This window comes from Salmo salar, chromosome 18 (assembly GCF_965601325.2).
Source record: "Salmo salar chromosome 18, fSalSal1, whole genome shotgun sequence".
In the NCBI taxonomy this organism is placed as follows: domain Eukaryota; kingdom Metazoa; phylum Chordata; class Actinopteri; order Salmoniformes; family Salmonidae; genus Salmo; species Salmo salar.
In genome coordinates, this window is record NC_138308.1 from 68,415,589 (window position 1) to 68,430,215 (window position 14,627).

The 14,627-nt window shown below is 43.6% G+C and overlaps 1 protein-coding gene across 6 annotated transcripts in view; it reads left to right on the top strand.

The window, feature by feature from the left end:
- The window catches only part of LOC106577493 (VPS10 domain-containing receptor SorCS2), a 343,959-nt gene extending 329,872 nt beyond the window's left edge, over positions 1-14,087 (top strand). The window contains exons 19-27 of one of the 6 annotated variants that reach the window (XM_014155530.3): positions 1,574-1,894; positions 2,336-2,459; positions 3,107-3,219; positions 3,525-3,647; positions 3,761-3,860; positions 3,998-4,039; positions 9,715-9,817; positions 10,428-10,725; positions 11,018-14,087. In XM_014155530.3, the coding sequence (XP_014011005.1) occupies positions 1,574-1,894; positions 2,336-2,459; positions 3,107-3,219; positions 3,525-3,647; positions 3,761-3,860; positions 3,998-4,039; positions 9,715-9,817; positions 10,428-10,680 (1,179 nt within the window). In that variant the 3' untranslated portion in view covers positions 10,681-10,725; positions 11,018-14,087. The remainder of the gene's footprint in view (positions 1-1,573; positions 1,895-2,335; positions 2,460-3,106; positions 3,220-3,524; positions 3,648-3,760; positions 3,861-3,997; positions 4,040-9,714; positions 9,818-10,427; positions 10,726-11,017) is intronic. The other 5 variants (XM_014155527.3, XM_014155529.3, XM_014155532.3 and 2 more) reach the window with 5 other exon arrangements.
- Positions 14,088-14,627: the final 540 nt, after the last annotated feature.

A 14,627-nucleotide genomic window follows, 5' to 3' on the forward strand; every position in this document is an offset into this window, starting at 1 on the left:
TGTTTTTGTGTCTTTGTCTGTGTGATTGTGATAATAGCTAGCTCAGAAATAACCCCTGTTTTCCGAATGCAAGTTAAATGTGTAATGTGATAGGTATTACTATTTTTTTTTACCTCTTAGGGCTAGGCCCCTTTTTTCTCCACTTCCTGTCTGAATGACATGCCCAAGTAAACTGCCTGTAGCTCAGTCCCTGAAGCCAGGATATGCATATAATTGGTACCATTGGAAAGAAAACACGTTCAAGTTTGTAGAAATGTTAAAATAATGTAGGATAATTTGACACAATAGATATGGTAGGAGAAAATCCAAAGAAAAAACAACTGACATTTTTTTTGGAGAGAGACCATCCTCTTAGAAATGCAAGAGTAAGGTCATATTAAAAATTAGCTCCCTGGATGCAATTCCTATGGCTTCCACAGGGTGTTATCAGTCTATGTTCAAGGTTTCAGGCTTGTAACTTCAAAAAAGAATACGAAATATCAGTTTTAGCAGAAGGACACAGTCTTGGAAATTCGTGTTTGCGTGCGCTATGAAGACGTTACACACCTGCTAAAATCGGTTTCCTATTGAACATACTTCTTTCCGTAAGAAATATTATAGTTTGATTACATTTTAGGGTATCTAAGGAGTAAATAGAAATGTATTTTGACTTGTTGAAACAAAGTTTAGGTGTAGATTTTCGGATTCCTTTCTCTGCATGTTGAATGAGTGGATTACTCAAATCGATGGCGCCAACAAAACAGACTTTTAGGGATATAAAGAAGGATTTCATCTAACAAAACAATACTACATGTTATAGCTGGGACCGTTTGGATGACAAATCAGAGGAAGATTTTCAAAAAGTAAGTGAATATTTAATCGTTATTTGTGAATGTATGAAACCTGTGCCGGTGGAAAAATATTTTGATGTGGGGTGCCGTCCTCAAACAATCGCATGGCATGTTTTCTCTGTAATAGCTACTGTAAATCGGACAGTGCAACTAGATTAATGAGAATTTAAGCTTTCAGCCGATATAAGACACTTATATGTACATAAATGTTTAAAATCCATAATATTAATAAAATGTTTATTCAGTTGTCTTCCTCAAATTAAGCGGATGATAAAGCAATCTTTTTGCGAGAGGGAGGGAATCTGATTTCATTGGTCCTCAACTCGCAGCTCAGACACTTAATTCAGGTTAACTCTGAGTTGGCCTGCACTGGAGCAGGTTAAATCTGAAGGGTTCGTTGCCATAGAAATTTACCTGGCTAAAAGGTGAGGCACTCTCATGGTACTGGTTATCACAACTTGAACTCAGAGTTGACCAAAGTTACTTCGCTATTGCCTCAAACTACATTCGTAGTATATAGGGCTGTGGTTTTTGGTTTTTCCTTTCAATTAAGGCCTCGACAACCAGGTGAAGGGAGTTCCTTACTAATCAGTGACCTTAATTCATCAATCAAGTCCAGCTAAAATATGCAGAGACTCGGCCCTCTGTGGAATGAGTTTGACGTGAAAAATGGAGCATTCGTTTATCCCATTTATCAGCCCAATTCAGTGATGTTCTCCTCCTGTACCTCCTCCCTCACCCAGGGTGACACCAGCAACACTAAGTACCAGGTGGACCTGGGTGACGGGGTGAGGGCCATCTACCAGAACCTGACGGTGACAGACGAGCCCATCCAGCACCGCTACGAACAGCTGGGGGTCTACCGTGTCACCGTCAAGGCCGAGAACATGGCCGGACACGACCAGGCCACCATGTACATCCAGGTTTCAGCCCCTCTACAGGAAGTTCACCTGGAAGTAGTTCCCATTGCCGGGGTTAACCAGGAAGTCAACCTGACAGCTGTGGTGCTTCCTTCAGAGGCCAACCTGACTGTCTTCTACTGGTGGATAGGAGACAACCTACAGGTAATGTATACTGACCAGAGGAGGCTGGTGGGATGAGCTTAAGGAGGATGGGCTCATTGTAATGGCTGGAATGGAATAAATGGAAAGGAGTCAAACACATCAAACATATAGAAACCACATGTTTGACTCCGTTCCATCAATCCAACTCAGCCATTACAGTGAGCCCTTCCTCCTATAGCTCCTCCCACCAGCTTCCTCTGACACTGACACACGCACAAACACACAGGCACAACCTACCATTAATTCATACTGACACACACACAACCCACAGGTAATACACTTCAAATGCAGATTTATGGAAACTAATGTTCAAAAGGTGATCTGAGCCATTTGCAACCACTGTCTTTTTGTGATGCTAACAGTGCTAAAGCTAATGTTGAGTGTTTATAAATGATTTGGTGAATTGATGAATTAAAACATTCATTGTGTGTCTCTATGCAGCCCAAGCTGTCCCTGGAGAATAGTCTGATAACGCGGTTCCCTGAGGAAGGAGAGGTGTCTGTCACTGTCCAGGCCTCTAATGGACGCTCCATGGTGCAGGACACCAAGACAGTCCGCATCTACGGTAAGAGAGAGGGGACATTGCAGTCCTGATGAATATTTGTGTGCTGTACATCAACTATTTATGATGTTATCGTATGAGGCAATAGTTTTATTATAGATGATATAGCTCTAGTTGTTTGGTTGTGTCTCTGGTGTTTTCCATGACCTCATGTGTTGCTGTTGTGTAACTGTGTCCCTGGTGTTTTCCATGACCTCATGTGTTGCTGTTGTGTAACTGTGTCCCTGGTGTTTTCCATGACCTCATGTGTTGCTGTTGTGTAACTGTGTCCCTGGTGTTTTCCATGACCTCATGTGTTGCTGTTGTGTAACTGTGTCCCTGGTGTTTTCCATGACCTCATGTGTTGCTGTTGTGTAACTTTGTCACTGATAATGATGTCATCTTAACAAATCTAGATGAGTTTAATTTATTCATGAGAGAGTGCTAACTGAGCAGAACTGTACTGTATTATCTTACCCCTAGAGAACTGATGATACAGAAACAACATACTGCAAAATAAGTGAATGTAGGATTGTGAGAAACTGTTGACTTATTCTAAATCATCTTAACGATAGAAATGGATAGGGTATAATTCAAATTGAGATTTTTGTTCATCTGAATGCAGTAACCCAAAATGCTGCCGACTTCCTGTGTGTTCTGTCCAATCCCAGACCTTTTCCAGGTCATCCCTCTGGCCTTCAGCAGTAACCTGGACCTCCTCAACCCCAACATCCCAGAGTGGAGGGAGGACGTGGGTCAGGTGGTCACCAGGATTCTGGCCAAGGTGGGTCTACTGTACTCACCTCATACATGACCTGATGCTATAACATAACAGGACCAGTCTATTCCTTAGGATACATAATGATAGCATCTGCATTGGCCTCAATATGTTTGGTTAAATTATTCAATTCGATATAGACATGACAGGCACGTTCAGTATAGTTATGAAATGGGAGAAAACATTTGGCGATGAAGGGACTACCTGAATAAAAAAAAATGCTCATGTCGTAGAAACATGGTCGTAAAAATATAGGATACATGTCACATAAGTTGAAGATGTCGTTTCGGACCATGACCTTTGACCCCCAGATCACAGGTATCCCTCAGGAGTCCCTGGTAACCATGGTGAAACCGGGCCTGCCCACCACAGCCGAGCTGTACATTCTCCCACCAGAGAGCAAGCCTGCTAAGAGGAGTGTATTTGTGGATAAGGTACACTATCAAACACACACACTACCTAACTAATTGGCATTGTTGGACTCATTCATATTAGTAGAAATTGAATTGTGTGAATTTTATGGTTGTGTTTTATATTTTTTCCACAGCGTATCCCTGCCATTAAGCAGGCCTTCAATGAGAACAACGTTAGCTTCATCGTACGAGGAGGTCTACAGGTGTTGGTGACCTTAGCTGACCCTAACGCAGGTAACCATTCCCATTACTGTAATCATGTCCTTGTGATGTTGTAAATATGATTTTATAATAGATATGTTCTCCAATAATTATTTGGTGTAATGTTGACTTTGAATCGATAATTTAGTTTTTATCAATCTATTTCCAAGGACTAGTAGCTAATGACTCGTCCACGAGAGCGACGGAGATCGGTGCGTTAGTCGCCCCACACAATCTTTTATTAGCTTTCCTTCCTGCTTTCTCAAAAAGAGTCTATTTCCTTTTGATCTCCTCAAATCTAATTAGTCTTCTGTTTTTGTTACCTTCTCTCTGCTCTGCTTTCAGTGTTATTTTCCTAATTTCTTACCTACTAAATTGCTAAACTGTTAGATACACTACATGACCAAAAGTATGTGAACACCTGCTCATCGAACATCTCATTCCAAAATCATGGGCTTTAATATAGAGTTGGTCCCCCCCTTTGTTGCTATAACAGTCTCCACTCTTATGGGAAGGCTTTCTACTCCACTGAACAAAAATACAAACGCAACATGTAAAGTGTTGGTCCCATGTTTCATGAACTGAAATAAAAGATCCCGGAAATGTTTCATAAGTAAAGGCTGTCTTTCACTCGCCTCTTTCCCGTATCCAGATGGTAGGCATTCCGAAGGTCCAACTTACATTTTACATTTACATTTTAGTAATTTAGCAGTCGCTCTTATCCAGATTTTTTTTGTACTGGCCCCCCGTGGGAATCGAACCCACAACCCTGGCGTTGCACACACTTAGAGAAGATGGTCGCTCCCTTAAGAGGTTCGAAAGCCGATGAGATGACTGGTAGAGGGTAACGGTTTTTAACCGGTAGTCGATACACAGGCGCAGGGTTTTGTTCTTCTTCTCCACAAAGAAGAACCCTGCGCTGGCGGGAGAGGCAGATGGACGAACATTCCCTGCAGCGAGAGAGTTCTCAATATACTCCTCCATAGCCTTGGTTTCCGGACATGACAGGGAGTAAGCCGCTCCTGAGGTAGTGTAGTGCCCTGGAGAAGGTCAATGGCGCAGTCATAGGGTCGATACAGAGGGAGAGACGTAGTGCTGGCCTTGTTGAAGACCTCTTGGAGGTCCAGGTACTCCGCGGGAATGGCAGAGAGATCTGGGGCTTCTCCCAAGCCTGCAGGAAGATGTCCCGGGACAGGCTGTGCTGACATAAGACACTGCACATGGCAGAACGGGGTCCAACCTACGATAGAACCAGCATCCCAGTCAATCATGGGATGGTGCTTCTGGAGCCATGAATACCCCAAAACCACGGGTACATGGGGAGATTCTATGAGCAGGAACTACATACACTCACTGTGATTTCCTGATACTTGTACAGTGGGGGAAAAAAGTATTTGATCCCCTGCTGATTTTGTATGTATGCCCACTTACAAAGAAATGATCAGTCTATCATTTTAATAGTAGGTTTATTTGAACAGTGAGAGACAGAATAACAACAACAAAAATCCAGAAAAACGCATGTCAAAAATGTTATAAAATGATTTGCATTTTAATGAGGGAAATAAGTATTTGACCCCTCTGTAAAACATCACTTAGTACTTGGTGGCAAAACCCTTGTGGGCAATCACAGAGGTCAGACGTTTCTAGTAGTTGGCAACCAGGTTTGCACACATCTCAGGAGGGATTTTGTCCCACTCCTCTTTGCAGATCTTCTCCAAGTAAGGTTTCAAGGCTGACGTTTGGCAACTCGAACCTTCAGCTCCCTCCACAGATTTTCTATGAGATTAAGGTCTGGAGACTGGCTAGGCCACTCCAGGACCTTAATGTGCTTCTTCTTGAGCCACTCCTTTGTTGCTTTGGCCGTGTGTTTTGGGTCATTGTCATGCTGGAATAACCATCCACGACCCATTTTCAATGTCCTGGCTGAGGGAAGGAGGTTCTCACCCAAGATTTGACGGTACATGGCCCTGTCCATCGTCCCTTTGATGCGGTGAAGTTTTCCTGTCCCCTTAGCAGAAAAACACCTCCAAAGCATAATGTTTCCACCTCCATGTTTGACGGTGGGGATGGTGTTCTTGGGGTCATAGGCAGCATTCCTCCTCCTCCAAACACGGCGAGTTGAGTTGATGTCAAAGAGCTCCATTTTGGTCTCATCTGACCACAACACTTTCACCACTTGTCCTCTGAGTCATTCAGATGTTCATTGGCAAACTTCAGATGGGCATGTATATGTATTCTTGAGCAGGGGGACCTTGCGAGCGCTGCGGGATTTCAGTTCTTCACGACGTAGTGTGTTACCAATTGGTTTCTTGGTGACTATGGTCCCAGCTGCCTTGAGATCATTGACAAGATCCTCCTGTGTAGTTCTGGGCTGATTTCTCACCGTTCTCATGATCATTGCAACTCCACGAGGTGAGATCTTGCATGGAGCCCCAGGCCGAGGGATATTGACAGTTCTTTTGTGTTTCTTCCATTTGCGAATAATCGCACCAAATGTTGTCACCTTCTCACCAAGCTGCTTGCCGATGGTCTTGTAGCCCATTCCAGCCTTGTGTAGGTCTACAATCTTGTCCCTGACATCCTTGGAGAGCTCTTTGGTCTTGGCCATGGTGGAGAGTTTGGAATCTGATTGATTGATTGCTTCTGTGGACAAGTGTCTTTTTTACAGGTAGCAAGCTGTGGTTAGGAGCACTCCCTTTAAGAGTGTGCTCCTAATCTCAGCTCGTTACCTGTATAAAAGACACCTGGGAGCCAGAAATCTTTCTGATTGAGAGGGGGTCAAATACTTATTTCCCTCATTAAAATGCAAATCAATTTATAACATTTCTGACATGCGTTTTTCTGGATATTTGTTGTTATTCTGTCTCTCACTGTTCAAATAAACCTACCATTAAAATTATAGACTGATCCTTTCTTTGTCAGTGGGCAAACGTACAAAATCAGCAGGGGATCAAATACTTTTTTCCCCCACTGTAGGTTGATAGGAACCGTATTACCAATAGAGAGCACATCCAGCACTCTGACGTCCATGGGAATGGAGAGGAGTTGAGTGGAGATTCCCAGCCCCGAGACCAAGATAGCGTCGATAAAGCTCTCGTCAGCCCTAGAGTCAATGAGCACCCGGAAAGATTTGGCCTGGTCAACCCACAACAGAGTGGCATGGAAAGGGGTACGAGTAATGGGAGATTGGAATATCCCTGTACGGCTCACCAGAGTACCAGTACCTACTGGTGAGCCTGGTCTTTTTAATGGACAGGTGGAAGTATAATGTCCTGTAGTCCCTCAATACAGACAGATCCTGGTGCTCAACCTGAGTAAATGTTCATCCGGAGACAATTTAGCCCTTCCCAGTAGCTTGGTCTCTGGAGGAGGTGAGTCAACCGCCCTCAGTGATTCGGGCACTCGGGTGACCTCGGATTCTCTCGGTAAGATGGACGTCGGGAACTTCCGGGATTCCGCGGAGGCGAGGTGGGAGCAGTGGATGAGCGAGTGTGACCGGGAACAAATCTCCTCTCCCTCCTACATTCCCGTAGCCACCCATTGATCCGTAAGGTCAAGGCGATGAGGTGGGTGAGGTCCATGGGAAGCTCCCGGGCTGTGAGCTCGCTCTAACCTCTGATAATACGTGAAGCAATGTGTCGAAAAGGGCTTCCGGGTTCCAAGCACTCTCAGCTACCAACGTGTGAAAATCCATCACATAGTCTACCACACTACAGGAGTCTTGACATAGTTGGAGCTGCTTACGAGCAGCCTCTCTCCCGGACAACAGAGAATCAAACACTTTTCGTACCTCCGCCACAAACTCCTCAAGACTAAGGCAAACGGTAGACTGTTGCTCCCACACCGCCGTAGCCCAGGCAAGTGCCCTCCCGGACATCAGCGTTATGAGGTATGCTATCTTCAAGTGGTCCGAGGGGAAAGAAGGCTGCAGCTCGAACATGAGGGAGAACTGGGAGAGAAAAGCCCGGCAGGTTCCAGAATCTCCAGCGTAGCACTCCGGAGGAGGTAAGCAAGGTTCTCGGGACACTGGGGTAGGCTGGGAAGAAGCGTCACTGCTTGCGGGGTTTTACTGTCTGGGGAATTACTGTTGTGGCTCGCTGCGTAGTAGGGAATCTGCGGAATATATTGAATGCATGGTCATGGCGTTCAGCCAGGGTATGGAGTCCCTCTATAAGGCTTTGCAGTAACTCCTTGTGTCTTCCAATGGTGGCTCCTTGGGAGGAGATAAAGAGTTGTAATCCAAATCAGAGTCAGGCAGGTACAGGACGGCAGGCAGCATCAAGGTCAGGACAGGCAGAAAGGTCAGAACTGGGAAGACGGAACACAGGACTTGACAGGACAAGACAAACTAGCAAAAGACAAACAGAATACGCCAGTATAAATAAGCAGGGGATAATGAGGGGAGATGGGAGACACCTGGTTGGGGGTGGAGACAAGCACAAAGACAGGTGAAACAGATCAGGGTGTGACAATTGTCGTGCCATTCGTCCGCCGCCATCACCTCATGTTTCAGTATGGTAATGCACGAGCCCATGTCACAAGGATCTGTACACAATTCCTGGAAACTGAAAATGTCCCAATTCTTCTACGGCCTGCATACTCACCAGACATGTTACATGTTGCATTTATATTTTTGTTCAGTATAGACGTTGGAACATTGCTGTGTGGACTTGCTTCCATTCAGCCACAAGAGCATTAGTGAGGTCGGGCACTGATGTTGAGCAATTAGGCCTGGCTCGTAGTCTGCATTCCAATTCCTCCCAAAGGTGTTCGATAGGGTTGAGGTCAGGGCTCTGTGCAGGCCAGTCAAGATGTTCCACACCGATCTCTGCAAACCATTTCTGTATGGACCTCGTTTTGAGAATGGGGGCATTGTCATGCTGAAACAAGGAAAGGGCCTTCCCCAAACTGTTGCCACAAAGTTGGAAGCACAGAATCATATAGAACGTCATTGTATGCTGTAGCGTTAAGATTTCCCTTCACTGGAAGTAAGGGGCCTTGTCCAAACCATGAAAACAGCCCCAGACCATTATTCCTCCTCCATCAAACTTTACAGTTGGCACTATGCATTCGGGCAGGTAGCGTTTTCCTGGTATCCACCAAACCCAGATTAGTCCGTTGGACTGCCAGATGGTAAAGCGTGATTCGTCATTCCAGAGAACGCGTTTCCACTGCTCCAGAGTCCAATGGCTGCTCGGCCATGGAAACCCATTTCATGAAGCAGGGCAGAAATTTGATGAACTGACTTGTTGGAAAGGTGGCATCCTATGACGGTGTCATGTTGAAAGTCACTGAGCTCTTCAGTAAGGCCTTTCTACTGCCAATGTTTGTATATGAAGGTTGCATGGCTTTTATATACCTGTCAGCAACAGGTGTTGCTGAAATAGCCGAATCCACTAATTTGAAGGGGTGTCCACATACTTTTGTATATGTCGTGTATTTTCGCAATATCTGCATAGGTAAACAATATGTTCGAATGATGTCTAATCTTTTCCATTTGCTTTTAAACCTACTCTATATTTTCTTGCACAATTTGCGTGCAGATCTCTTTTCCAGACTGTTCTAAACCCTGAGGTGTGGTGGTGTGTGTGTGTGTGTGTGTGTGTGTGTGTGTGTGGTGTTTACCGAAGCGGAGTGGAATTGACTGTTTGCAGTGAGATGTGTATGTATTCTGTTGGGTTTATTGTGACGTGCCAGCTATACTCTTGTTTCAGTGTCTTAGTTGGCCACATCCATAGCAGGTGTGTGTATGCAGACTGTGTGAGTGTGTGTGTTACCTACCCTGTGTGTCTGTGTACTGTTAATTTCCCATCTGATGTGTGTTGTCTATCCTTGTGTGTGTATGTGCCATATCATAATATGTGTGTGTGTATTGTCCCCCCTGCAGGCTCTCAGGGTGGAGTGGCAGGTCCAGGTGTCTGGGCTCTGGCTGTCATCTTCCTCATCAGCGTCATCGCTACTGGATCCTTCATCCTCTACAAGTTCAAGAGGTGGGTATGATAGACTCACATATATCAGATATTCACTGGGCACTAGTTAAGATTTTGCAGTTGACAAATTATTTGTAATTATGTTCCGCCCCCTTGACCATCCACTCAAGAAAAAAATCGGCCCCCGGGTGAATCTAGTTCATGATCCCTGGCTTAGAGCATGTGGTCAGGAAAAACTCCTGGAGCTAAAACAATAATGTCCTTTGGTATACGCTTTTACCTATCGTGACATAGTCAATATACTGCATGTTGCCCATGTGGGAATCAAACCCCCAATTCTGGTGTTGCATTAACCATGCTTCAACCATCAGAATCAGTCATCCTCTGAAGCATTGCATGACCACAGATGAAAATATAACTGCATGTATGAAGATACAGTAGGTGAATGCATTACTGAATCAATATAGATATACTAGAATACATAAATGCATGTACTTGATGAATCTAGAATGTAGATGAATGAATATGTTGTGCATGATTTGTCTTCTTTTCACAAGTCACACCAATAGCACTTCCTTTGCATCCGATGCACAAAGTCCTCAATCTGTCACGCATTAACATGAACTACAACTCCAACCACAACCTCTCATCAAAACTACAAATCCCACAGTCCTTGGCTTAGGACTGAGGATGCCTATCCTCCACTATTTTTCAGAAAGCTGCCTGGCCGGAATGTGTATGCCCAGATGCACAATGAGAAGGAGCAGGAGATGACCAGCCCTGTCAATCACAGCGAGGACACGCAGCACATCATCCAGGGGGAGGAGTTTATCGATGACGATCTGGACTCGCAGACTCTAGGTAACGCAGGAGGTAGCCCCGCCTTCCGTTCCCTTATAAGGACTAACCCCCACTACTACTAACAGAACAGCCTGCTACTACTCACAAGCCCATGCAGCTAAAGCAAGGTATTAGTTATTTGCAAAATTATTATTATTTTTAAATCTAATGTTACTAACTCCAGAACGATATTGTGAATTAAAGGTTAATTTAAGCATTGTAATACTTATATAAATGGGAAATATTAATAAAATAGTTACTTTTTAAAAGTTAGAGTTTGGCTAAAAGATGACCCTTGAAACGAACAAGGATATTGTGCTTTAATGTTGCAAGATAAAGAAGCATGTGGGATTTTCCCTTTTAAAACCAACTGATCCTAGGCACTAGTCTCACCCACTTATTCTCTCTCCTTGTTGCTAGGTAACCACTCGGGCGTGGTGCTGAGCATCAACTCCAGAGAGCTGCACAGCTACCTGACCAGCTGATGGCTGAACACGGACACACTAACCAGCTAGCCATGCTAAAGAGCTAGCCATGCTAACGAGCACAGGGAACTCTACTCTGCCTTCCTTCTCTGTCTCTCTGTCTGACCAACCAATCCACCACTCCCCTTACAGAGGAAGAGAGAAACCACCATAGTACTACAGTCTAGCAGTACTCTCTCTCTCTCTCTCTCTCCCTCTCTCTCCTCTTCCTCTCCTTGTCTCCATGGCCCCTCGCTCCCTCGTTATGGCTCTTGCTCTTGCCACTGGACCAGAGGGACACTTACTGTATCCTCCGTTCTGCTTCTCCCTCAATCCCTCCCTCCACTGCGTTACTGTAACATCAGGGGTGTGGGCCAACTCTGCTTTTTACCCAGTGTTCTTTGCACCCAGTATCCTTTGCACCCTGTGTCGTGTTTGCTCGGTGTGTTCTCATTGGCTAAACCCCGCAGAGACTGATTGGACGCCACCCAGTGAGGATGGACAGTTCCGGTGACATCACAGAGACGACGCCCCACCCACTGGCCTGCTATTTAAAACGCTGTGTACTGTAAGACTCATCTTTTCACTGACTGTTTTTACACACTAGGTAGTTCCCAGATATCATAGTACACTAGTAGAAGGATAGCGGGGTACACAATATGACCAAAACAGAGCCATGCAATGACCAGGCCATAGCCGTGAAAGTACATCATTCTCACACACAGTTTGGGTACTGTGGGTTAGTCGTGGAGAAAAGAGAGGTGAAGATGTTAATAGCTTTGTTACAACTCTGGGGGATCCTACAAAATTAAGAGAAGGTTTTTAGGAGAATCGTTTTTGTTTTTTTTAACAATCCCATAATTTATAATTGCCGCCATCTCTGTTTTTCTCTCTCTCATTTAAATGCAATAATACTCTTTCTCAGGAAAGAATTAGATGAAATGCCCCCTTTAAATCTGCAGGGTTGTTATATGAAGGATAGGGTGTGGAAAGGGAGCAGTCTGAACCAATAATGTACATAAACCCTGGATTGCTGATGCAATGTATTGGCCATTGAGAGGCTTTGAAGCCACCGGTCAGCCATATTGGCACTCCCCAGTAGGAGCAGGAATTAATGGAATTCTACAGTATCTCAATTAAATGTTTCAAGGACAAAATTATATGTATTTAAGTTTGTTTTTTTTGTAGAAGGGAAAATAACATTTAGTAACAAAAATATATATACACTTTAAGGGAAATGTTTATATATTTATATATATTTGAATGTTTAGCTCACATAATATAATTTAAAAGTATGCTTTAAGGAGTCTGGAACAGAATACGTCTGGCAAAAACTAATGTAGACATTAATAAATGCATTTCTATAGCTTCCAAAATATTTTTTACACTGGTGGGGGAGTGCCAAGATGGAGGCACAGTGGCGTCAACACAGCGCCCCCGAATTAATCATCTAGTGTATATATAAATCATTGGTCTGAACTGAGGCAGGGTTGTGTTAGTGAAAAGAATGCAATTACCCAAATAGGCACTAAGGGGTGGTGTTGCACTGTTTATAAATCCCAGATACAGGTATTTAAGAGTCGTGCTAACATGAAGCATGTGGGAATTATCCTCATTCATTCACAATTATTTACATACAATCCTTGTTTAAATGGTCTTCTTTCATCATACGGCAATGTATAACAATGCTCTATAATAATGAAATATTTGTATTTTTTATGTTTTACGGTACTTGATTACTAGGTGAGGTTAAAGGAGTGACACTTTGTATGGTGTTTGATATTTTAGCAAAGCTACAGCATGTCACGTCCCTGGTTAAAAAGTCATTGTTTGTCCCACCGTGCCTAAAAAGACGCAGACTCCTCTGCTCTATGACATTTCCTGTGCATTTCCACTATTTATTTATTTACTAATAACAATTTGACCGTGCCACCAAGATACCCCCGGGTCAGAGGTCAACGTGAGTTCATTTCCCCAGAGACTAAGGTCGTCGTCATGGAGATAAAGGTGTGGCTGTCGTTATATGAGCCTATATTAGGCAGAGTTAGCAGTGGTATGGTGGTAGGTCTCCTATATAATTTGGTTGGTGTACATAGATGTTTATATGAAAAACCTCCCACTGTATATAGTCACTTGAGTGTGAGTATTTTACACTAATATGAAAACACACACACAAGTCTTTTGGATGCCCCCTTCACTGAATCCCCCATCACAGTAAAATGACACAGGGAGCTTTCTCATTACCATTGCTTGCTTCTCATGTATCAGCATTATTTCTGTGTATAGCTAAGTATCACAGACTTTTATAGGTAGGCTACTTTCTGTTGTATCCATTGTTTAACTGGAAAGGATATCTCATGATCAAATCTACACCCTTCACTTCTGTACTCATGCTATTGTATCTATGGAGATATTGCATTTTGGATACATTTGTTTAATTCCTGTAAAAATGTTAAGTAAATCTTAGTCAGTAGCTTTCCTTCCCATTGCAAATTTCCCAAGACATTTCATTTACACTAACGATGCAGTCTTGAGGAGTGCAGTCTAGAGAGAAGTGTACCATCTTCACATATTGGGCCATATGATGGGGTTGTCTTGATTGAGGCAGAGTACACGTCTTAGTGACAAATGCTGAGAGTCAATCTCAAGCTTCCCAGTGAGTCAGTTACATTCATGATAATGTAGGCCTATCTGATACGAACAGACACCACACTGGACTATTCTATTTGATTCTCTGTTCTTCATCTTTTGTACATATATATGCTCATATTTGGCTTGTTCTTAGTTTTCTAGTGACGTTGTCTGTTATTATTTCCCCCCCCCCCCCCCCTTGTGGGGATCAAGAGAATCCAACATATTTCTGAAGGAGATTCACTGTTGTTGACACAGACTATGTGAAATTGACCGCAGTTGTATTAATATTTCTGGGTTTGTTTGATTTTTGGTCAATTAAAAATGTGTTGAAGTCCTCAGAAAGTGTATCGCACTTAACCTGCATTCTGGAATAAATCACTCCCCTAACTGTACATGTTTGTTGTCGTAATTTTATCTGTTCAATAAAGATTTGACTTCTTCAAAGGCTTGATGATTAGTTGACTCAGCTGTGCTAGCTCTGGAATAGAGCAAGTACATGGAATGGCTGGGGGTTTGAGAAAGAGGAGAGGTTTGAGAAATTCTCTTTTAAACCTATCCAACTTGCAGTAAATATGCACTTAGTAATGACACACATGGAAATTAAACTATCAATCCTGCTGTCCCCAATATCTTGCGCATTCCAACAGATCGTTTGGAATGTTCAAATCAAACTTTACTGAAGGGGTTTCATCAAGTGAATGACAAACACGTCATCACCAATGAGCATATTTGATGGGTTAATGGCTAATGGGTTTGAGCCACATCTCTTGTTCTTCAATGAGCCTTTGCAGACCTGTCGATGTGAAGCACATGAAGACAAGCATTTCAAGTATGAAGGAGTTGGTGGCACAGGGTTGTGGGTTAGAACCAAGGTATTGCACTTGGATGTCATGGCAGTTGGTGGAATGTGACAACTGATGGAGGTTAAAAGC